The sequence below is a fragment of the Falco rusticolus genome, chromosome 4 (genome assembly GCF_015220075.1).
Source record: "Falco rusticolus isolate bFalRus1 chromosome 4, bFalRus1.pri, whole genome shotgun sequence".
Lineage (NCBI taxonomy): Eukaryota > Metazoa > Chordata > Aves > Falconiformes > Falconidae > Falco > Falco rusticolus.
In genome coordinates this window covers 40,015,185-40,040,719 of record NC_051190.1, presented here as the reverse complement: position 1 = coordinate 40,040,719, position 25,535 = coordinate 40,015,185, and the positions used below count along the sequence as shown (strand labels likewise).

At 37.5% G+C, this 25,535-nt stretch overlaps 1 protein-coding gene across 20 annotated transcripts in view; it reads right to left on the bottom strand.

Annotated features, from left to right (window-relative positions):
* Positions 1–25,535, bottom strand: part of RBFOX1 (RNA binding fox-1 homolog 1) — a 955,581-nt gene that overhangs the window by 800,414 nt on the left and 129,632 nt on the right. For 13 of the 20 annotated variants that reach the window (XM_037386459.1, XM_037386456.1, XM_037386452.1 and 10 more), the window contains exon 2: positions 603–665. In XM_037386459.1, coding sequence (XP_037242356.1) covers positions 603–665 — 63 coding nt within the window. Of the gene's footprint in view, positions 1–602; positions 666–25,535 lie in introns of those variants that run through there. The other 7 variants (XM_037386463.1, XM_037386476.1, XM_037386474.1 and 4 more) reach the window with 6 other exon arrangements.

Genomic DNA, 25,535 nt, shown 5'->3' with positions numbered 1-25,535 from the left:
GGTGAGCTCCCCAGGTCATGACACACAGGGAGCTACTGGAGAGGGGCCAGCGGAGGGCTACAAAGATGGTGCGGGAACTGGAGCATCTCCCTTGTGAGGAAAGGCTAAGGGAGCTGGGCCTCTTCACCTGGAGAAGGGAAGGCTGAGGGGACCTTTCCAATGCCCACAAACACCTTAAGGGCGAGTGCCAAGGGGATGGGGCCAGGCTCTTCAGCGGTGCTCCACGGCAGGACAAGGGGCAATGGGCACAAACCCCAACACGGGCAGTTCCATCTCAATATGAAGAAAAACTTCTTTCCTTTGAGGGTGACAGAGCCCTGGCACAGGCTGCCCAGAGAGGCTGTGGAGTCTCCTCTGGAGACATTCAAACCTGCCTGGACACGACTCTGCAACCTGCTCTAGGTGACACCGCTTCAGCGGGGGGTTGGACTAGATCTCCAGAGGTCCCTTCCAACCCTGAGCAGTCTGTTATCCTGTGATCAGCATGGCCAGCTGTGAAGTCCAAATTATTTCTTCATTCGTTGTGACAGCACAACAGAGATTTCAGACAAATTCCAAGGAAAGTACAATAAACAAACAACAACAAAAATCAGCGCACTTACTGAAAGAAGGCTCCGATCATGAAAACAATAGGCACCACTTGCATGGGGCTTCTGTGTAGTTTCCTAAGAAAAGAAAAACACATTCTTACTGTAAATGAGAGACTCAAAGGAGACTGTATTTGTGCCCTGCACCCATGGACAGCTGAAGGTAGGCTTTAAGACTCAAAGTGTTGTAATAAAATATAAAATTGATAATGCATTATTTGGGCTTTCGCAAGAAGGTTTGCATACATAATTGGGTCATAATTACATTTTTATTGTAGTACAAAGCTGAGCAGCAAAATCTGCTTATTGATTCACAAATACCAACAAAGATTTATTGTTTATTAATCAATTGTTCAATAGACAGTAAAAATTTCCAGGCGGTTTGCAACTTATTTGAATCCTAAATCCTAGGTTTGCATTATGAACTTAAGTAAAATAGACATGCAATTACTATGCCATAGTTTAAAATTTTCCCCAGTATAGATTTCTGTTTCGATAGAAACACACAACCATGATTTACTTTTTGTGTATTTTTCGATTGAAAACTTCAAGCAATTTTTCAGAAGAAAAATGATCATAAAATGCATAAACAAAAGTGGTCATCCAAAATATATTACACATGCACACAGCTGGCAATTAGAATAGGGTAACATTCTATTCCAGTCCACTTTTTCTTATTGGTGAGCAGCTTTGTGAAATGTAATATTTTACTGAGTTATTAATTGAATTTTCGAAGTTAAAGTAAGTTCAGCCATGTTTTTCATAACAGATTCTCCCAATACGCATTTTTCATTTCCATGTGCACGTAGTAGTATATACTCTCTGATACCAAATACTCTTCAAAGAAAACACATAGCTAGGTATATGTATTACCAAAGCAATCTCTAGATAAATTTAATATACTTTTTGTCCACTTAGATAAAATTCCAAACAGTAAATATACTGAATATTTGTTCACAAAGGATGTTATTCCTCATATGTGACTTCATTTTAAACAAAACAAATAAACAAAAAATTACTGATTCATAAATCGTAGTGGCTGTCTCTAATGCAGTTGACGGTAAATAACAAGAACTACCAGTATCGGAAAGGTACAGGTTCTACAAGCATGTCAGGTAATACTGCAACTATGGTAATACTGCAACTACCTCACATTTAAAAAAAAACAACCAAATACAAAACCAAAAAAAAAAAAACCAAACCCACCACCAAAAAAACCCACCTATCTCACATAAAAAAAGCCCTGACAGGTTCAGAATCTGAAAAAGTAATAATCAGCAACAGAAAACACTTGCATTTTGGTCATCTTAGAGCAGGGACCATCACTAGGAAAGCATCTATCAAAGTATGATCCAATTTCACAACTGAAGCTCCTAGCAGTAACTGCAACTGTCTTACTGCCAAAACTCCGCACGTTCATCATTTTCTGAGCTGAAGACACAAATTGCTTCCTACTTATGAACTATAATGGACCATATACATGCAAAAATACTACAGAAAATGCAGTTCGCATAGGAAGGCTACATATGCACATAAACTAGAAGTTAGAACTACTGCATCTTCTCCTTTCTGGGTAGTGTTTCTTTGTGTGAGATCAAAGATATCTCTGAGCACAACAGAAAGGTGAAATAATGGTATCAAGAGTTCCTTAAAAATCTCTAAGGAGAAGTATTTTTTAAGTAATTAGCGTACATTTTCAAATATTATGTCTGATTTAGGACCATCTTGTCATGCCACAGTGAAACTTACTTATGGTCAACAAAACTGAATTGAATAATTGAAATAATAATTGAAATAATTGAATAATTGAAAACTGAGTCTCTCAGGTTTTCTCCATCAGGGGTACTTGTGTTTCACAATTTGAAATCCTTGTGATTTTTGAAATACAAACTCTCAATTTTAGACTTCCTAGTGATTAAAATTCTATCCCATTATGGTTACAATATGTTAATTTTCCTTTTCTGAAAGACTTGTATCTGACCACCCAATCCTGGCAGACTTTCTGTTTGGCATCATGTTACTAATCATTAATTTCAGAAACATTATACTCCCAACCGTTACTGCTAGTGTTCCTTAGTTATCCGGCAGTTTCAAACTCTAGTGACTGAAGAAACTCAGAATACACACAGAAATAAGATGTACAGAATTTTAAGAATATATGCAACTCCAGGAAGAAGCAAGAGTATACTGTCATACATCATTTACAAAGTGCTGTCACATTAAATGAGAGCAAAAACATGAGAAACTGTAAAAATAGTTACCTCTAAAACAATTAACTTGGCTATAATATTTAACCAGTGAGCAATTACTCATTTTGCCTAATTTTACAGTACTGTTTCATCCCTCTACTAATTTCCTCCACATCGAAATATTAAAGTTTCATGCTCTACTGACTGCAGAAATTTGTTCAAATGTTTAGCGATCTGAATATGACAAGCAAAGAAAGATTTTCCTCAAAGCAAACGGTCCAACAGCACCTGCTAAAATGACAGCGGGACTCCACGCGCAGTCCTGCACCCATCCCACCACCGATGGTACTTTCTTACCATATAGCTGGCCAAAAGGAAGAGCGGTATGGTATGTTCACAAACTTTACAAAAGTTTGTAAAGGTTTCTCCCCAGTGAAAGGAATATCCAGCCACGTACCCGTTTGCCTGCAGCGGCGTAGGCCACCTAAGGGAAGCTCCTGGCGCAGTGCACCCACAGGCTTTGCAAACCACGTGGACCTGACCAAGTTCCGTTACCTATCACAGAGCACATCGCTGGATTTCCAGGTCTCGTGTAGACCACTTTGCAAAAACGAAATACGTTATGAAGTAGATTTTATTTGTTATCTACTCAGGCAATATCTAAACAACAAGCAAGATTTTCCAGTCATATTCACATGATAATATGAAGCAACTTGCAGCAGAAGGAAATACAGTTGAAAAATGTTAATATTTTTTGTGGAAAAAACCCTAGACTCTGATAAAATCCTATTTACAAGCCTCAAGATAACCTAGTTGACTACGGACTTTGACATTATACCTTATTATTCTTTGTACTGAGATGAAATGTCATTAAGACTGTCCACACAGCTAAAAGCAGCCTTGTGGAGGAACACAAGATATGCATTTTTAACAGTAAATTTTCATTTCTATAACTGTCATATATCTTATGACATGAAGAAGGCTCTTGTTTTGCATTCCTATCACACAGAAATGAATATACAATTAGCGACATTTTGCTTGCATCTGGTATTACAAGATTTGTGTGTGACAGGCATATTCAAGAACAACAACAGCCTTCTTCAGACCCACCGCAGCGCTCCCGCCCTGCAGCGCCCAGGCTTGCTTCCCTGAGAAAGGGAACACCTGGGAGTCAGCTAGAAGTTGTCCCACTAAGTGTGTTACGTGGAAGCCTGGCAAAGAAGATGATGCTTTAAGATTCACCTTCAAATGGCAAAGTTGTGTTTTCAGGCGTGTAGACGAAGTACTGAGAATACTCTGGTCTTGCCTCCCTCAGAGCAGTCAGCTCAGGCAGCCCAAACAGGCTCATTGGGAAAGATAGCCCTTACCATCCCTGGGCGTTCCAAGAGTACCATTTTTTCCATAGAAGCAGGTCCCTTAAACATTATATTACAATTAAAACAAACAGAGAAACCCCAAAGCAGTAATAAAAATTAGTAGTAATACATATACACAATTACTAAGCCTGACATAACGCCTACTGTTTCACACCTTTATCAAAAGCCTACATAAAAATTGATCTAATCTGGTATTTTTTATTTTAATTCTGTTCTAAAAATGCAATTAAACAATGATATCTGTGCTGCAAGTTACAAGTCATTCCCTTTAGATAACAGCTAAATACAACAAGCAGTGAGTTTTGCCATCATTAGACTTCTAACCATATTACTTCTATTTCGAGGCTTTTTTGTTTGGTCTCAGTTTAATTTCCTGTCAGCCTTACAAGAGATTTCTAATGTTTGGGCTGTAGGATATGCTCTGATTAAAAATAATCTTCCCAATTACTGCCTGGCATGAGTCTACTGCCACATGCACTCTGCCACTGGCTTCTGAATTTCTGTCAGCAGTAATTGTGTCTGTAGCTTCTAACTGTAAATGAAAACCCAGGGGGCATATTTGGGTTCCAGTTTCCTTTGCCTAGCCATATCTTTTAATTTGTACTGTCTGTCAAAGGAGATGTTCGTAGGCACTAAAAGGAGATCCTTAGAACATCAGCTTAAAAAAAGAGGAAAGGAGAAAAAAAGAAATGCAACTGGAATATGATAAGCTATATTTGATATTTATTCTAGCATACTCAACGTTGATGGAGAATCCTGCTGCATTGCTTGGCCTCAGAAGAGGTAGATTGAAACTATTTATCAAGCATTTCTAGCTGCACTTTTTAACCATTACATTTAATCAGAAGTGTTGATCATCACCTTATTATTGCTGAGTTTTTGGAATTTGATCATTCTCATGAATATTTGTCAGAACAGGATTTCTTATCACAATGGAAAAAAAATGTTCTGTTTCTCAGGCTTTGGCCCCTGGCCTAAGCCATACCCTGGGGACACCCATCTCCAGCCCTGGCTGAAGCTTGGAGATGGGTTGTAGGCAACCTGTCTCCTGGGTGGACCCCCTATGCCTCTGCTGCATCTTCTCTCCCATCTGTCTTCTACTCTGGTTTCCTGTGGGGAAATGCCATGGACCTGGCTCTGCCCTCCATGTTTGGACCCAGCAGGGCATGGGGAAGGGCAGGGACTCAGCTCCTGGCGCTCTCCAGGAGCAGCCAGCTGACACCAGGCCCTACCGTGTCTATGTTTGAAATCACAGTGCCTACACCTGGCAGTTGACGCAGTCACCATCACCAGCCTCGTGGTAGGTTTGTGTTAAGGTTCTCGTAGATTCCCTTCTCTTAGGAGTGGTGCTGCTGCGATGGAAAGGTGGCCCGGTGCTGCCAGGGAATGGTGTCCATGTGACAAGAGCAGGATGGAAGCAAGATGCCCCAGGTCCATTTTCTAAAGAAAAAGAATCTCAGGAAGAATGACACACTGAGCACAGACTGTACTCTGTGAAGGAGATACAGAAGAAACTCAAGGTGTAGAAAAACATTTGATATAACATCAAGAGTGAAGCTCTGTGCTGAAGGGAAAAAAAAGTACAATGAACTACAACAAAAGTATATAGGATATACGGTATTCACTGCAAAGAATAATATTCAGGAAATATTTGCTATAAAATGAAGAATACTGTAAAGTCCTGTGAAAATAATTTTCTATGAGGTTTGATCTGTCAAAATTAAGTAAATTTTGTATGAAAAGTAAATGGGCATCCGACACATTTGGAATCCAAGGAGTACAGAAAGCATAATTTTGCATGCAAGAAACGTGGAGGTTTTCTTCATGATAGGGGGACAAAGACTGAGATACGGTGCATGTGAATAGGGTCTTGTCCAAATGGCATTTGAAACGGAATAGTTGTTCTTGCCACAAGAACGTACTTGAAATATTAAGGCCAAATGTTAGTGTTCTGCATTCTGCTGGTTGATACTCTATTCTGTATGCTTGTATCTGTAAATGGGGGAGACAGTTGAAAGGTGGGAAGAGAACTGTTTTCAGCTCTGTCCTAGACCTTTGGCAAAGCATTCTGTAATATAACTTCCCTGTTGCCAGGGCTATGCCCTTAGCAAGTATTCTGTGCAATGTGAGGGCAAGAGGCCTTCGGTTAATATGTTGAATTAAGAACTTTAACGTATTAACTGAAACACACAGTTTCTCACCTGTGCCATGGAGACTGTAACAAACACCACATTCCTAACTGCAGTATTATCATTATTATTATTATTATTATAGGTAAAAATACTATGGATATGTTAAAATATTGATTATTCTAAAAACATTGTACAAGATGCATAAAAAGTTCTTTTTGCCTCCTCTGAGCCCTACCTCAGAGCAGCACTGTACAGGCTGCAATATGGAACGAGACCGTGATATCCTCAAACTATCTTTGCTTCTATTTCCATATCTCATTTGAGATAAAAGCATCATCTGCAAGGTATATCCCCCTACCCCGAGATGATGGATGAAATTGCCAGAGGATTTAAATAAATACCCACTTTTTTAAAATATAAGATAAGCCACTGAGTTCAAAATGGTTACCCCTGTGACAGAGGTCGTCCAGATGTTTAAATAAATTCAGCATAAAAGCTGTAGTATTAAGTGTAACAGTAAAAATATTACGAAACCAAAAGAAATACTGGGAAAGGACAAACGGACTCACAAGTAAGGTAGGAAATCTGGCACTAGACATGGCTGATATAGCAAATGGCATCAAAACCTCACTACTGACTTCTTCACTGAGTGTTTCATTTCAGATCCATTTTTCAAAATAGGTAGCATTCCATTGCCATTATCAAGATTAATGTCCCAACAATACATGAAGACATCAACTGGACCGTGGGAGAGAAAGTAAAAGAGGAAAAGAAAAAAGGCATTGTGATGTACTTCACTGATTATATTCCTAACAATATTTGAGCTTTCTGGTTCATAATTCAATGCTTGCTCAATAAAGAAATACAAATTTAAATTGTTTCCTGCACCATACTAAAGAGCCCTTTAGGAACAACCTCAGCCTCTGACAAAATTATTATTAAAAAAAGCACAAGTTGATAATCAAAATATCTTACTGTCTAAATGGTTGTGATGCTAAAGATATGATCAGCATTTTCTACAGCTTGTATTTATGCTAAATGGTGGCTGCCTGGCCTCCACAGGCAACCTCCCTCTGCATAGGAACAGAAGTCAGTTCCTCTTCACACAAATTACTAATGAAATCCTCAATATAGAAATACAATTTTAGAGGGTTTAATCTGGAAAAGTTGTGGTCTTTTAATGTAATTCCCCTCCTTTCCAAGCCTACATACGACAGATTCAGTCCTGCCTTTGTGGTTTTTAGTGGGTTTGACTTCTTTACTTCAAATCAGGTTTAAAAAGCTCAGGAAAAAAACAAAACAAAACACACACACACATACACACACTCCAAAAAAAAAACAAACCACACCAAACCCCCCCCCCCAACAACAACAACAACAAAGCCAAACAAAACCTGGTCAAATTGTATTTTTACAGTGCTATGCACCAGATCTGCCTTACATCAGCTATCGTGACTGTGTGCATACATAGCCAACGAGTAAAGTCTTCAGTGTTCTCAAGCTTTCAAGAGAAGTCATCAATCGGTCAGCACTCTGCAGACCACCAAGCCTCTCCTCATAATAGAGTAGTACCACTGTCATTACAAACACCACTAATTGCTGTCAAAATATTTTTTTGTAATCATGACCATGGTTTTATCAAGACCTAATATCATTTATCTCTCAGGCTTTTTTGGAACACCTGTTAGTCTCTTTTCATGCTACTACAATGTCAAAATGTGCCATCTTCACCTGCGGTAGTACTGCCCAAACTGCCCAAAGTACAGGCTGAGCAGTACCATGAGAAGTATGAGGTTATTGCACACAGCAGCCTTCCAGAACTCACACCTCAAAATGGGAAAAAGTCTGTAATACTGACAGTGACATTCAATGATCCTTTCAATTATAAGCATATATATATATTATTTTTTTTTAACCATGCATCATCTGGACAGACAACACACAGATGGGTGCAGTAAAAGCAGAATGATGAGAATTATGTTTATGTGGCTACCTAAAAGCATTCTTGACAATATGAGCCTGCTACACCAAAAATACAGCCACACGCTTCTTTATTCCTGATGCATAAAACACCTAGAGCTAAAAACTAACTCTGTATGAAAGAAGAATAAAAAATAAACTTTGGAAATTATTCAGGATTAAGGAGAAGAGTTACATACACTGAACAAGTAATACAAATTGGTTTGTTTCTTTGAAAATATTTTCAAAAGCAGTTCCAAAAAAACCAAACCCAACCAAACAAAATACTGAATCAACCCTCTATATATTGACTGTTTTATTAGTGTAAGTTCTTGAAAAAGATCCCTTAAAAAAAAAAAAAAAAAAAGGATCTTTCAAAACTTTGGCTGGAAAGGCAGCTTGCTACAAATGCATGAGCCTACTGCTCTGGGAACACCAGCTCCCCAGTCCGGGCAGGAAAGTGGCAAAGTCCCAGGCACCAAGTTTCTCTCTTACTACAGTCATCATGCCTACTACTTACACAAATGACAGGTTTAAAACTTTTCTTCAGAATTGTTTCTTTTTTTCCTCACTTTTCTGCAGCAAAGACTGTTCTACCAAAGCTCTTGAGCAGAAAGAACAATTCCACGAACATCAGCAGCATTACTCATATGCTTAACCATGGTAATATGCTCATACGCCTGCCAGAGTGAAAGAGCATTTATCACAAATTCAAGTGACCAAGGCATTCAAAGAAGATGCTGAAATAACCAAGTAATTTGAAAAAGGCTTAACTGTTATTAAGTGCAACTGTAGAGGAGTCTTTCTATCAATTCCAATGGTGAGCTTTTAGCACTGAACACCCTGATACTGACAAAGACTAAAAAGCAGGAACATTATAGTTTCAGAATAGGGAGTTTACATTTTGCATTTTTAAACTAATGGTTCTCTCATCTATCATAGGTCAAGAAATGAATCATGCCTGCATAAGCAATGCAGTTTTGAAAGAAATTTCAGATATAGAGGGAAAAGAATAGTAAATTTGCCCATTTTTTTGTAATTTTTTAATGAAAATTTTGACATTGCTTATGCACTTTAGTTGCTAATAAATATAACCTGAAATCGATGCCCAGAACAAGGGAAAATTAAGCTGCCAAAAGGAAAAAAGAAAACACAAAAAGCCGTGTATCCATAGCTTTGTGATTTATGACATGATTATTCTTACCAAAACAGCTCAGCTCTGGTCTGCATCTATCACCGCGATCAGGAAACTGCAGCACATCAGGAGAGATGCAGTAGCGTGCAGTAGTTATGAGCCCTAACAGAAAACCTGTAGTTAGAGGGTACAGCACATTTCACCGACTGAAACGTGCTTCTTGTGGACAAAAAAAGTCTAATTTGGGTAGGCACTCCAAATCTTCTGATCCAAAGAAAGTTTTATCCCTGCAGAAAACACAAGCATCCTTTGACACACTGGATGGAGCGGGGGTGGGAAGGGTTAGCAGATAGTCACCAGTCTTCAGAAAACTGCCTTTGTAAGGTTCCAGCCTTTAGAAAGGGTCCAGCCTTCCCACCAGATGTCACATAAACCATGCTGAATCCCAGACAGTTCGTGGGACCCGTCACAGACCTATTTCTATAGAGAAGGCAAAGTTGTATATACCTTTGCACATGAGGTATCTTTACAGATTTCATCAAAAATATTCTTACTGTTTATGAAGAAATAAGATTTCAGTATGAAAGAGAAGCAAACAGTAAAATAACACAAGTATTCCATGTTTGTAGATTTACCTCTGCTAGGTATAATAACTACAACTGATTTTAAATGAAGTTAGTGTTTATTTTACATCAAACAGGAGAACCTTGGGCTGGGTCTCTTTTCAAATGAATTAGTTGTTGTTGTTTCCAGCTGAGTATAACTGATTATGATTACAAAATATAACGTCATGGTCCAGAGAAAGTCCATGCACATTCCACCTCTGATCAGAAGCAAGCAGGAAGCACGGCTGTGACAAGGAAAAGCAGGAGATTCCCCCAAGTGCAGCACACCCTACAAACACTGCTGCCTGTGCTAATAAAATTTTACTTTTCATGGTAGGAAAAAGGACCAAAAAGCATAAGTGATGAAACCCATAGCCCAGGCACCCAGAATACAGCTCTAAAGAACCATTTGTCCCACATTTCCAATTTGTAAACAACAACAAAAAGTTGTTTTTTTTTTAGCTACAGTTCTTTCTAGGTGTGATACATCCAAGCAGATAAAGAACCAGGTTTGTAAGCATCACTCCCTTTCCTCCACATTTCTGAATGACCAGCTCCACACATCGTTTTCTTCATCTGTACCCTTCCCTGTGTACTATGAAAATCACAAACCGCAGGTAATGGTACCTTCTGCATCACTCACAGCATCAGGAGCCTCACACCAGTAAGCTGACACACGTGAAATAAGACCACTTATCAATGAAGACAGAGGTCAAAGGCGTCGAAGGTTAGAACAGGAACCTGCTGGCTGCTGCAAATCTCTCACCAGTGCATTTGAGCCTGACACTTAATATTCAAACTGGATTGCAAGCTATGTACTCAAGGATAAAGCTCAGTAATAATAAAGATTCACAGCCTGACAGGCTCAGCATACAAATTCCCTATGCAGAGCTCATTCTGAATATCTTTTAATCTAAAAAGGAATCAGGATTTTTTCTGTTTTTGAACAAACAACAGCACTTCCCATTTAGTGAGGGAAACAAGGAATGAGAAAATAAATTTTTATTCTATATTTAGATATTGGTAAAGAAGTATGCATATTTTATTACAACATAGGTACATTGTGTATGCAGTCTTTGCCTTGCTAATCAGACAAAGAAATACATGAAATAAGACATACATTTTGTTTTTGCAGGGCCAAATCCTTTGAGCCAGAAATCCACTACTTTAACCTATTTAAGAATGTGCCGAAATTTCAGATAATTTATGGTATGTACTTAGCATGTCAGCTGTGAAAGCTAAAAGTCACTGGATAGAATCTAAAACCCTAAATACATTACTCAAACATTGTGCCTAACCAGTGGTCTAGCCAATCTAATATTAGGTCACCAAAAAGTGGCAGTGGCCAGTATTCTTTCATAAACTCCAGACTGTTTTGATTTTCTGCCTATCATATAGAGCAAGCTTCTAGCTTCTTAGTGGTATTTACACTTTCTTTTAATTTTTTATCTCTCAGTCTTACTCATCTTTTATTTTATCCGACATTGCTTAGTTCACAGTAAAATACTCATTGGTTTTTTTACAGTGACACTGTAAAGTCACGGCCCATTTATTTTTTCCCTTTCAATGTTGAATTTACATTACAACAACCTTGTTCCGCCCCCTCCCTTCCCCCCCCTTTTTTTTCCCGAATGTTTATAAATGTAGGAGGCAGTTTAAAATTAATTAGATTATAGTTAGATGTCTAACAGTATATAAACTGAAATAGTTACTAAACATTAGCTTCACTTAGAATCTTTTGCTTATTTTGTATTTTGCTTTGAACATCTACATTTTTATTACTAAAGGTACCCCTTTCTTTCAAAATCACATTGCATCCAGCTTAACTACATCTCACTACATCACCTTGTTAGTCATACTTTGAATCATTCCATTTCATTGCCTTTCATATTTAAATTATTCCATTTCTTTTCCTACTCCCCCTATTACTTCTGAAAATGACAAGTCTCACGTCGTGCAACAATTCTTTATACTGCAGCCTCACGTAACTCCCATTATTGACACTTTATCGTTTTCCCTGTATATTTGCAAGTTTTCCCTAAGAACTACCTTCCAAAACAATTCCAAATTTACACATTTAATCCCATCTCTTTGTTTCATTTACATCCTGTACTCACCAAGACAGCCAGCACTACAAGAACTCAAATTATATTTGTTGCATCAATAAAATACGGGTGTGCTGCTGTACCTGCCCTGAACTGTACAGGGATTCCGCTGGGAAGTCTGCCTCCATCCACCTGCCCACGCGGTTCAGGATCAGAAGGTTTGCTGGAGCCGAGATATAAATGATCATGGCAGAGTGGAATCTGGCTCATGCCATATGTAGTTACAATGAAAATGTTGCTATTTTCAGTATGGGGAAGGAATAAGGACATATCCTGAATCTCACAATCTGAGACACAAATATGATTATTACAGCATTAAGTACTATTCATTCCTACTCTCTCCTTGGCCAAAGCTACATTTCTCAGGAATTTCACTCTAAATCAGCACTCACTTCTCAAACTAAACACATAAATGACTTCTGGACTCCCATAAAAAAATAAATTATCTTCTTCACACATTTCTTGACTGAATCTTAGAAAAAGATCATCTCCAATGCCAAGCAACAGATCAGTGTCTTTAGTGCAGATACGAAAGTGCAGTAATGTGAGCTCAAACCAAGGATAAAGTTGTTAAAACAATTCTAAAAATGCATGCTTCTCAAAACTCCCCTCCACGTGGCTTCTGAACAAGAGCCTCTGAAAAATCCTTGTTGCCAATATCATTGCTGGTTTAATGCTCTCGCCAGTACTAGTAACTTTTAGAAGACAGAATCTTCTCAAAACTAATTTAAACTGGAAAGCCGCTCTGCTGTTCCTTGGCTGCTGGACCTAAGAGCAATTAACCCAGTGGTTCTGGGAACGTGCCCTTGCTCCAGTCGCTGACCCTCTCCTGCGGGAATGGGGAGGAGGAACAGGAGCCTGCCTGACGGCCATGGCACTGCTGCTCTGCACTGTGTCTGCCACAGCTTCCCACTGAGTTCCCAAGTGCCCAATAGTATCTGCCAATTAAAATGGTTAAATTATTATCTCTAATTTATAACTCATCAAAAATTACACTCTGAAGATTTAATTCCAAAAGCTGTCACCTATGCTAAAAGGAGCAAACCATAGCCTTCTGTGGAAAAAAAGAAACAAACAATTCCGCCTGGATGCAGTGCAGTGTCGTCTTCTTTTAAAGGGGTTAAGAGAAATTGTTAGAAGGACTATGAGATAACTGCCTGCTTAAACAGAATTTTACCAAGTTAAATTAAAAATGGCTCAATATTTTGTTACTGAAACCCATCACCTTGAAAGCTGCAGATACTGGATGCTGTTGGACGTATGGATAATGATTAGTCTAAAGGAATTACGGCAACATTTATATTAAATATATATTTATTTTTTAAAAATTCTCACCTTGTAAAACATTTTGGAAAATATTTTCATTGTATTTTTTTTTAATTTTAAAGCAGGATAAAGATCTAGCCTACCAAACCAAACCATAACTATTTTAGTTTTTCAAAACTATAGTTTGTACAAACAATACTTTATAGCTTGAAACGTGCACAGGAAGGAATGATTGAAATCTCATAGACACAACTTCCAGGGAATTGATATCTTTGTCCTGTTTGAACAGCAAAGCTCTTCTGGGTATCACTTACATCTACCCATCATAATTCAGATACTTGTGAATAATTCAAGATGTTATGCTTTAACTTCTATTAGCAATTCCCTTGAAGAGAAGCAGTAAGTAGACATTTATTATAAGCTATAGCATGAATCCATCTAATTAATATTTTGATATACTTTACCTGTCGTACTGTTTGCTCTTGTGATATTAAGTTGGTACTAAATAAATAACACACTCATGCAACTTGTTGTCCTCCTTTTCAAAGATGCTTCAATTTATATAATTACTTTACTTGATTTATTGTTCCACCTTTACTCAAGTTACATATTCTGTTAACGTGCTAGCAATGTAATTAGCTGTTTCTTTGTAGGAAACTTAAAAATCAAGTTAGCATATTTATTGCAAAAGGAATACACTGCTTGTACTTTCTTGGAATCAAAATCTCCTTTTAATGGCATGCCAGCAACGTGCTCCATCTTTGCACACTTTCCTTGGCACATCGAAACAAAACAGAAATGATGTGCTATTATTCAAGCATAAGAAAAACAGAAGCACTCCACTAACAAGTGTCAGAGGTGAATAAAGACATACAAAATGATATGAAAACAACTAAAATACGCCCTCATTTTTCAAATTTGAGTTCAGAAGGCCTTTGCCCAAGCGATTATAAGTTATATATTAAGATTTTGAAATGAAAACAAGCAATACTGAAGCAAAACTGATCTCGCATTTTCTTGTTTGCTACTAGTGAATACGTATCTTTGGTTAGAAATATGAAGACTCAACACATTAGCCGGCATTCTTCAAATAAACGTCATTTCTGCAGGTTACAGGATAGCGTACTGATGTCATGTAGAAGAGTTTTGGATGTCTGCTCTCCAGACTTGTAAAGATAACACTTAAGGTAAACGAGGGTGGAGCCACAGGAGGAAATACTAAATCAAATTTCTGAAAACAGAGAGAAAATTAACTTGTTTATACTGTCTCCCCTCATTCATTTTCATTTATGAAGGGTATTAATTTTGACTATTAATTAGAGTGGCATCTGTTTCTCACACACTGGCAGGCTACCAGTGAACATTAGAGCATTAACTGTCAATACAGGTGTGGAATGACTGTAGACTCATTTATGAACTACTCCCCTACCGTACAGACACCAGAGCAACCATTTGTACAGAATTAGCTATCTCAAATACAACTTCACTAAGAACCTATTAAGTGAGGTTTTTCACTATATAGAAGCATTCTGGAAATATTTTCAAAACTTAACATCACTTGGCAGAAAAGACTAGCAATGCTCCAAGATCATAAATGCTGCACATGAAGCAAAACCTCAAAAGCAAGAAATATAACACAAGTTTTAGAAGTTACTATTACATTTTTTTCCATTAGTTACCTGGCTTTAGGAAAGCATAAGGTTACTACATTGTCTAAGAGAAAACTACCATCGTTATATTTAAAACCTGCTGGTTTTCAAAAGTTTAGAACATACAGTAATAAACTGCACAATATTGCTATCCTTGAGTGGATTTTTTTATTAAGTAAAACTGATAAGACTATTTAGAAAGCAATTACTGTTCAATAGTAATATAAAACTATTTTCCCATCAAATGTATAAAAAATGAAAACATATTAAAAATAATTTTGAGACGCAAACTGCACAAGTAATTCAGACCTATTTGGAAAGACAACTATTACCTAAGACGGACAGACAAAAAAGTAACTTTTGTTACAGTCAGCACATATTACATCTTTGTAAGCAAGAGTGGCAAGTTTTAATTGTATTTTCTTATATACCCACTTTAATTCACATTATTTCCTTTGTATAAGAAATGTGAAAGAAAACAAACTATCAGTTGTTTTGCACTTATCAGAAGACATCTGTGCCAACTTTCGCTGAGCATGGGGGGAGTAACTCCTGTGTCCCCAGTGCTTCCAGAGCTACAGGAGAGAAGATTAGAAGCACCCAAAGTGAAACTTGGAAAGTTTGAGTCCAGGACAACCATGGCAGCGTATTCTGAAATGCTCTGTTTTTCAAACAATACAAGAGTTCTAAAACTCTAGCTAGGTGGGAGACATTTTTAAGCCTCCATTATAATTGCTCAAAGACATGGCATTATAACAAACAGCATTTAGTTAGACAATGTAAATATACCTTATTTAATGCACCTGGAAAGAAAGGTGTGGCAGAAGATCACTGCAAACAGCCTGAAGCTATGGAAACAGAATTTATAAGTAGAATGTGAACACTGGTGGGAGCTGAGAGATGGCAAGTTAGACAGGATCTCTGCTCCAGAAATAAGTAGCACTGGTTTCTTTGAGCTTAAAGGTAGCTCTAATTCATGCCTCTGGGAAATAAACTAATAATCTAAATCTAAATTCACTGCCAGATCTTTAAAAAACAGAGTGCTGGGGTGGTTTTTTTCATGCCTCCACTATTACTGAATGTCAAGCACCTCGATTCAGGCCTTGAGGAAGTATTTCACCATCATCCTCACCAGGGCAGATTCCTTTTGCAAAAAAATAGCTAAAGCCTGCAGAAAAAATGCATGTCTCTTTTCAGACTCTACAGAACTTACTTAATGAGGACTTTCAATGAAACAAAAATACACTGCTTGTGTAATAAATCAACATTAAATGAGAATATGGTTGATAGAATCGGGTTATCTGACATTACGCTGCTAAATAAACTGAAAATAAACCACTTCAACTTGATAAAAAGTTGTAATTCTCTGTGGACAAAGCCAAAGCCAAAAAATGTAAGGAGCTGCCTGCAATATTTATTTATCATACTGACACACTTAAATTAGAAAATCCTGTTTAATACCTCCAAAATATTAGAAATAGTTAGAAAATCAAATGCTTACAGCTAATTTCTAATATTTTGCTAAAATGAATGTAGGATGACAACAAAACCAGCTAGATAGCATCTACAGAAAAAGAGTAAACTATGCTCCTTCATATGTCGAGTTTGGGTTTTTTTAAAATTTTTGAGATATATATAAGCAAACTGTATAATAAGTCTTGGGATTTGATTTTTCAGTATTTTTTGTCTTTTCTAGGTTGTCCTTTTATTTCATAGAGAAGTACTTTGCCATGTTAGCATGTATATTATATTAGTAGTTGTATAATTATACATGCACTGCAAGGGAGAAATGTGTCTAATATCTCATTTCTTGGGGATTTTCTGCAATGGCTGGTAACTTTGACTGACAGCTTGCCTAACAGAGAAGCAAAATGCCCAGCGAACTAGAGTGTTTATGAATTCTTGAATGATTGGAATGCTTTTTGTGACTCCAAACATATTTGTGAAAATGCTATTCATATGAATTTTATCTTTATTATTACAGCATTGTTCCAAAGTCTAGAAGTTTCTCCCTGCATGTATCTGTTCTTCTCTAGCGTCAGACAAAAAAAGTTCTATTTACAGCTGTAACGAGAATAAACCACACATTTCCTTACCAAATACTAGATTGGTAACAATGCAACATCAACATAATTCTCAGATGTCTGCAAGCCATTCAAGAACCTCAATATATCAAGTTTTAAAGGTTTTATGATACTTAGAAACACTCTGAGAGTCTGATGAAGCCAATACTACTAAGAGTGCAACAAGTGAAAGGTGGTGTAAAAATCAATTTTCTTTCGCCTCAGATGATTTACACTTATTCCCAAACAAATTAATTTCACACTAAGTAACTGGTTAATAAAACTTCAGAGCAGACTTATATTACAAAGGTTTGTTCTTAATCCAGGCAGGGATAACAGGAAAACAGCAGTAAAATAACAATTTGGAATTACTCTACAGTTTGTAAAGGCTGGTTTGCCTTATTTCACATCTTTTTCTCACTGAGTTTTATTTCTGAAGTTCTGGAGGTGAATTTAAAAAAAAACAAAACCCACCATACAGGTTTGGATTCCAGAAATAACAATGTTGTTTAAAATATTAACAATACGATATAAAAATAAAGGAAGCAAGTATGAAAATATCTCACTGGGAAATAAACAAGCTTGGACCATTAGTCCCCAAACTGACAAGTTATGTGCTTAGTTCTAAATGTATCTGCAATACTAATATTTGTATTACTGAATAATAAAATAAAGAGGACTGCTGATCTACTTCATACAAAGCACATAATTAGATATATTACTGCAGCCCAGCTGGAACAGTTAGGATTTTTCTTGTATGCTATCTGCAAAGCTATTGCTACTACACTGCAATCACTTTTTGCATTCTTTATGACCACAATCAATTCCTGTCCATTGTATGGCTCCTCCTCCATTTACCCATCCCAAGAACAACCAATACTTTTTTTTTTTTTGGAAATGATGAATACAGAGATAAAAACAGTTTTTTAAAAAAAATATTCTATTCATAGATTGAAATAAGTATCTTAACAAATAATACATATTAAAAACTCTGTGTAGCTTCACTTTTAGATCTTCTTAAGGGTGCTGAATACAACTGCATCTTCCTACAGCAAGTGATTCTAGAGTTTTATTTTTTTCCTTAGATAACCAAAACTTCAGCATAGGAGATACAAGTCAACAAATTAAAAAATAAAATAAAAGTGATAAAACATTCTTACAGAGCTGCACATAAACAGTGGCTTAAACTCACACAAAAAAGGAAATGTTCCAAAAACTAAGATCAGTTGAGCTTTTTTTTATTGTTATAACTGCTGACTGCAGTTACGATGGGATGTGAGAATACTACTGGAGTACATGTTTTCTCCCACCTCAATTTCACATCATCATGTGGCTTCCAGGGTATTAAGCAAGTGTAAAAATGTTCATAAACAGATGCACAGCAAAAAATAGCAGCCGGGAATATCATCCAAATTGTGTGTAATAAATATCTACAGCACAATCTGAATAATTTCAGAAATATTAATGCATCTCTGGAGTGTCTATTTAAATATTGATAATGTTTTGATAAGTAGTTTTAGTTTTTCAAAAATAGACTTGTATTGTAATTGTGCTAAGAATTTTTAGCCGGCACTGAGATTTAATATGCTTGCTATTGATGGAAAAACATATGAATGCCACCACTTCTATTTCTCTGAGATTAAAAATCTGATTTGAAGCTTCAGTTTTACATTTTCTGATATCACTTAAAACTGAAAAAAATAATGTTTGTGACCCCTATGTTAATTCACTAGAACATGAAGTAGTAAATAGACTACAATGAGATTCATAATGGTAAATTAAACATATAGTAATGCAAGATAGTAATTGGAAGTTGTTACTTCTTTTCTCATCTTACCTGCACAGGAATATACTGGACAATACAAAGCTATAACTCCTGTTGGGGGCTCACACTCAAATCACACCACACTAGATTTGCATGGCAAAAATGCAGTTTTGCTCTTGATATACCGGTCAGATTTCGCCCAAGTATTCTTGAACAGAGCACACCACGGACACCATCTGGAGAAGGCAGGCTCCAGCAGCTTTAGGTTTGGTAGGCTGGATGCACAGCTCAGCTTTCAGATTTGGACAGGATATCTCCACCCGGAGAACTTCATGTTACAGTATCTCCATGCAGGAAGGAAGCCATGAGGTCCAGGACATGAAGGAATAACTACTGTCACCTACTATACAGAACAGAGAGGAAGACTGTGCATGCCCTGAAATACCAAAACGCCTCCCAAAGGCTGAAGGATGATGTCCTCCTGCCTCAGCCCTTCCTCCTCAAACTACCAAAGAAACATTTCAATCAAAACAGAACAAAAAAGCCCACACGCTTGCCAGGTACCGTGCCTCCCACCATGACACCTACTGCATTATGAGTGGCTGGGTCCAAACAGATCATGCAAATCCCAATTTCCCTCTTTCTTCAAGGGGAGACATTTTGGTACGACTGACTTCCGATCCATCAAAGTAAACATGAAAACAAAATCCAGCCTACCATTACAGACTGGAATATGAAACTGCAATTCAGAGTGGGGCAGACTGGCAGGGTGAAAGCACACAGGTCGAGGTTGTGGAAAGGCTGGAAGCCAAGTAAGTTATTGCTCTCCTGTTGCTAGCGTATAAAAAATGATGTGATTTAGGAAAAATTTTGCTTGTCTGCCACCAACCATTTCAGGGAATTCCAAATGAACAAAAAAGTAAAAGAGCAATTTAGGAAAACTAATAAATTAAGGTTTGTTACATAACAAATTGAGAGATCAATTTTTTTAACAAAGAAAACTAGTGGAACATTTGACAACTCCATTTCCAAGCATCTTACTGCACCAATGATTCTTCTTGACACTGTGTATGGTTATTAACAGATTCCATCAGAGACTGAATAAATGTAAATATTAAGGGACTCTACAAGAAATTAATAACAAAATGAGAAAATCCTTGTGTTTCAATGCATTCAGGTTAATTATTTCAAGCTGGTTGACGAGGGCAAGATAAACCTTAGTTTTAACCTTATCATTTCTAGGTAAACTATAAAAGGTAATGACCTACAGACTGTATTCAAGCTTCCCAGCCTACCTTCACAGGTGATCAGCTGTGGGTTTAACCTATTGAAAACTCTACGATGTACACTGGCAGATCACATTATTCCTTTTGCACATAGAAGATGATAAATTGTGATGCAGTAATTATAGTTGTCCTAGCTTACCACAAATTTCCATGTTTTAAAAATCCCTCCAATTCCAGAAATGCAATTATTTAAGAACCTTGGTTTCAATTTGTATTTTAATTGACTCTTTGGTTTGAGTGAAAAATAAGCTGAGCCTATTCAATTCTGAAGGTTTTGCTCATTCAGAAGTGTTTCTGACAAGCCTTTTTACTCATTCCTTAGTCTCCAGCACTCAGTGGGTGCCAGGAAAAGAGCTTCTAAATAAACTGGGAGAGATTTGGGGATCACAAAGATTTGGTGGCCAAGTACAAGTACTGCCATTTTGTGATCTAATGGAATGTGGCTGTTGATACGGCAAAAGTCCAGACTTCATTAGTCAGTTGAGTAACATTCTGCTTCAGTGTCATTCTGAGAACAAACCACTTCCCATAATACAGTTTCTTTTGATATGTGTCAACTTTGAAACACCTTTCTAAACAATATGCTTCTCAAGAACCTTCCATAATCCATCCATAACTCCCTACTGGCTTACAACATCGGTAGAACAAGCTATGGACCCAATCACAGGCTGTATTGGAAACTTTTAAATGCATCTTTATCAACCTTCCAAGTAAGGTCACACATCATTTTGGTAAACAGTACTACATCACACTCCCTCTGCTTCTAAGTGTTGCCTTCAGTATACAAATCACTGCTCACCATATCTGATTATTTCTCTACTTGATGATCAGGCCCAACTTTTCTTTCATTCTGCTACTACTTTTGCCAGTCATTTTTTTTTCCTTCCACACATACCTACAAATTTTCTGTATCAGAATTAAGTTTATTTCCTAATCATGGTGTGGTTTTGCTGAAATGTCAGCAAATTTGCAAACGAAAACGAAAGTCTCAATAAAGTCAAGGCAGATGGTCTGATGGGGAAGCCATCTCTACAGAACACAGACTTTAACAGAAGCTCTTCGCCAACCAAACAGAACAAGATATTCCACTGCTTTTTGTTGATTTAAGGTCTATGACACACTGCAGCTGTCACAATGAAGGGTAGACAGAAAAGGCAGTCTAATGACTCCAAAAATGCATTAAACCATACAAGTTTTATACAGCATTCACTTGGCATCTGTCTTCTGTAACGTCTCCATATTATATACGGTATTTCTCTCCCTCCTCGCTCTTTAGAGAGATATGAAGTTTAATGTACTGACTGGTACTTAACAATCAGATTTTGTCAGCTTTTGTGCTGAACGCCATCCTCCCTCTCCCATTGACTTTCACAGCACCATTCACGGTGTAAATTACTGCCTCATTTTCAGTGAAGGTGACAGATCCGTGTACTACCTCAGTGCACTGAACTCGGGAACTAGGCGCTGTCAGCCAAAGCACCGTGATGCCACATAAATCCTCAGTACTGTCACAAGGGGCATCTCCACCTTCCACTTGCCTCTCTGCTGCTGCTGGTACTTACACAGACAGCACCCCCACCCCCCCACCCCTGGGGCTGGAGGGGACTGTTTCCTGGGAGGGGTTTTGCTGAGGAAGCCCAGGAAGGGTGAACTTCCACAGTTCTCTGACCCATTTCTCAAGGAAGGCTCTAGGAATGCGCTACCCAGGCTGGGCTGGTTGCAGCACCAGTTAAAGTGACATGTGTCAGAGTAAAGGTATCAGGCAATCACTTGCCTACTCAGCAAAAGAGAACAAATAAACAATAGATACATATTAACCTCTGCAACACTGGGCAATTTTATAACCGTTACCCAGGCGTATTGCTATACATTCAGGTGTGCTGCTGAGTGGATGCTCCCTGTTACAGAAGAAACTGGGCCAGTCCCCAGATCCATGCATCTTCAAATTTAAATGAGAATGGAAGGAGCACAGGGAAGAACAGAAAATGTTTGCTATTTAATTTCTACTACTGAACAGGACATGACTTACAGTGGGATTGCTGCTGATTTAACAAGTTCTGTAGGAAAGGACAATTTTCTTCCGTCATATATCATTTCTCAGCTGTGTTGAACTTTACATCCACTGTGCCATTTTTTTCATACAATCATCATAGAATTATAGAACCATTTGGGTTGGAAAACACCCTTGAGATCATTAAGTCCAACCGTTAACCCAGCACTGCCAAGCCCATCTCTAAACCATCTCCCTAAGCACCGCATCTATGTGTTTTTTAAACACCTTCAAGAATCAAACCCCCTTGTAATCTCATGATTTCTATTCACACTAAGACTAACATTTCTCATCATTCCATCAAAAGTAATAGGACAGTTGTTCAGAAAGACAAGCCTGACCCTCCCAGCAGTCTGACAGTGTGTACACACACACGTGTAACTGCGTGGCCCAACCATTATGCAGCACTGACCACCTAGAGAGTGGACTGATTTATGTACTACTCATAGCCTCACAGTTGTAAAGTGAAAATGATTTTGTATTTTATCAACCCTTTGTAATCCAACCACTCCTTACCTCAACTTTCAGTGGCAGTCTGATCTGAGATACGCATTTTTTCTCTGCAAGACAGGCCAACAATACTGAAAGACCTGAAAAAAGCCTATGCTCAAACATACAGGTAATATATGCCTGTGTACTAGCCAAAACCAAAAAATGAGCAAAAACTTCAACCTGTTCCAAAATTATCCAACCTGCCCACCTGCCAAGTACCCACCACACACAGCTCTGCTCTCCTGCAGGTAAAGCTCTACAGAAATCCGAAGTGGCCAGTTTAATGGGCTGATGCTACAATGAATCTGGCAAAACCATATCCAGAACATTGAAAATGAAATTACCAAGTTGCTGTCTTGTAAAACTTATTTAATTCTCAAACAAATCTTTTCCCTCAGACCAACAAGACTTTATCACATTATTAAAACGTGTGAGATCATAACATGTAACTCAAATTGCATTGAATCATATTTATCTGAGTGTAATTCCACTGTTAACGGGAGCTACAAAAGGAATTTATTTGGTTCAGCATACCACATTAGTCAGCACAGAACTGAATAATTCGTGCCTAAGTTCAATAGCATTAACAAAATTCCAAAACAACTGCTGGTGGAAAAACTTTATTTTCCCTACTCTGCTATTTAAAAAGATATTCAGGTCAGATGTTCAAGATTTGAATGAGGCAGATGATTAGTGAAAGCCATTAGCTGCAGAAGCCTTTCTGTCAGCAGAAGGAATAAGCATGTGAGAGGCGCAGGCTGGAATATCTGCAAACAAAATGCACCTCCATCCTGTACTGAGAAGAAAAGCTCCATTCAGCTCAGAAACAGCAACGATACACATGCTCCAGCTTTGGCAACACACTGAATGCGAGGCATAAGACAAGTCGCTATTTTAAATAAAAAATTCTGAATCACTTTGTTTATATATAAACCATCTGAGAGCATACATTAATATTTTAGACCTCTTCTCATCATTGGGAAAAATTCTAGGGGACACACTTGCATTCTTCATTCACATGTGAGGAACTGAAATAAAATGGCTTTGTCACTGAAGAGAAATAGATTTTTAAATTGGATGAAACATTTCAGTTTTGAATCTAGCAGCAAGCTCCTCTCCTGGAAATATTTAAAGATCAACTCGAGGATAATTTCAGTGCTAAATTACCCTATTCCTTCCTTTCTCTTCATCAGCCTCAGATTTTATTTATTCCACTTTTTCCTGACATATTAATATATTACTGAAAACACACTTTCAACTATTCCAAGAAAAAAACAGGTTTTTGTAAGTAATTTCATCTTTTACAAGAAATCATTTTAAAATAATGTTACAGCTCAAGTAAATTTACAGTTCCTGCAACCAACACAGAAGTATGCACTTTCCATTTTAATTTCAGTTGTGTATGCAACTGTCTGAAGCAAACACTGAAGAAGTCTGTCTGAAGAAGTTCCTACTCAGTAACAGCAACAGAGATTAAAATCTATAAACAATGTTAAGTGAGAATAAAAGAATTACATCAGATTAAGAATGGATTATTTGGATTGTAAAAATCAATTAAAAGAACCCTTTTAACTATAAAGAGGGAGACAGAAAAATTATCACCATTATAACCACACTACATACAGATGGCATGGAATTTGAGCGCAAATTATTTACATTGATTGTTATTGTAACAACTGACGTGTTTATTTCAATCACGGCGGGGGGGGGGGGGGGGAATAAAAAAAAAACCCTAGGTCCGTGCACCTTTTGAAAGAAAATAAGTTGTCTGCTGAAGTATGAAGAACAAAGAGGAAAAATAATTACAGGAATTTACAAAATAAGATTATACTATTTAAATTACTTATATAACACAAATATATATATATAAATATATATATTAATGAATTTATACTGGTTTTTTGGTAAGAATTTCTACTACAGAACCATAGACTGATGTAGCATGATGTAGGTCAGGAGAGACCCTGGAGGTCCCTGGTCCCACACCCTGCTCCCAGCCAGTGTAGGCAGAGCCGGCCACTCGGGGCTGTGTCCAGGTGAGTTTGGAATAGCTCCGAGGATGGAGATGTCAAGCCCCTCTAAGCCCCCCCTTTTTCTGCTCTAATGGTAAAATATACCTTCAGAATAACGCACGTTCTAACCTAAGGACGTGCCTTTTCACCTCACCACAAATTTCAAATAAACTTACTTGGGTTTATTACTCTGAATTTGTTCTGTGTTCAGCCATGAACAGAAGAACCTATGAAATGGACCTAAAGTTGTGAAATAATGAGATAACCTAAAGTAGCAAAATATCCCAGGATTAAGTAAGCAAACTACGCATAGCTTTGGTATCAAGAACATACAAAGACTTTGCAGATTATTTAAATTACATTATGTAACAAATCCAGTTATAAACAGGAAGCTTTCTGCAAGTAATTTGAATATTCTGATCCCAGTCCTGTCTGACTTTCAATGAGTTCTGAGCCAGTTATGTTACCAAATCGCCACTGTGTTTGTTTAATGCTTAATTTCACCATAATAAATGGTGCAATATTACTAAACTATGAAGTACCATTTTTTTTGCTGTGAGAAATGAAGTTACATTCAGCTTATCTTCCTCTAAGAACTATTCAAGTTATTAATACAATTTGCCACTGGACTAAATTAGAAATCCCTATGAGCACTCTCAGTGTTCCAAACCTGATGCAGGTTTGGGGTTTTTGTTGTGTTTCGGGTTTTCATCTTGGTTCGTTTTTTCATCCAAATTGATTGCTTTCCTCCGGGAAGGATGTTCACAGAAGTTGTGGTTAGTGCTTGGAAACGCTGTTACTTTAATTTGCCGTCCAGTGGTGACCTGCGATATCCCTAGAGGTCCGAGGACTGCAGTGTTAAAA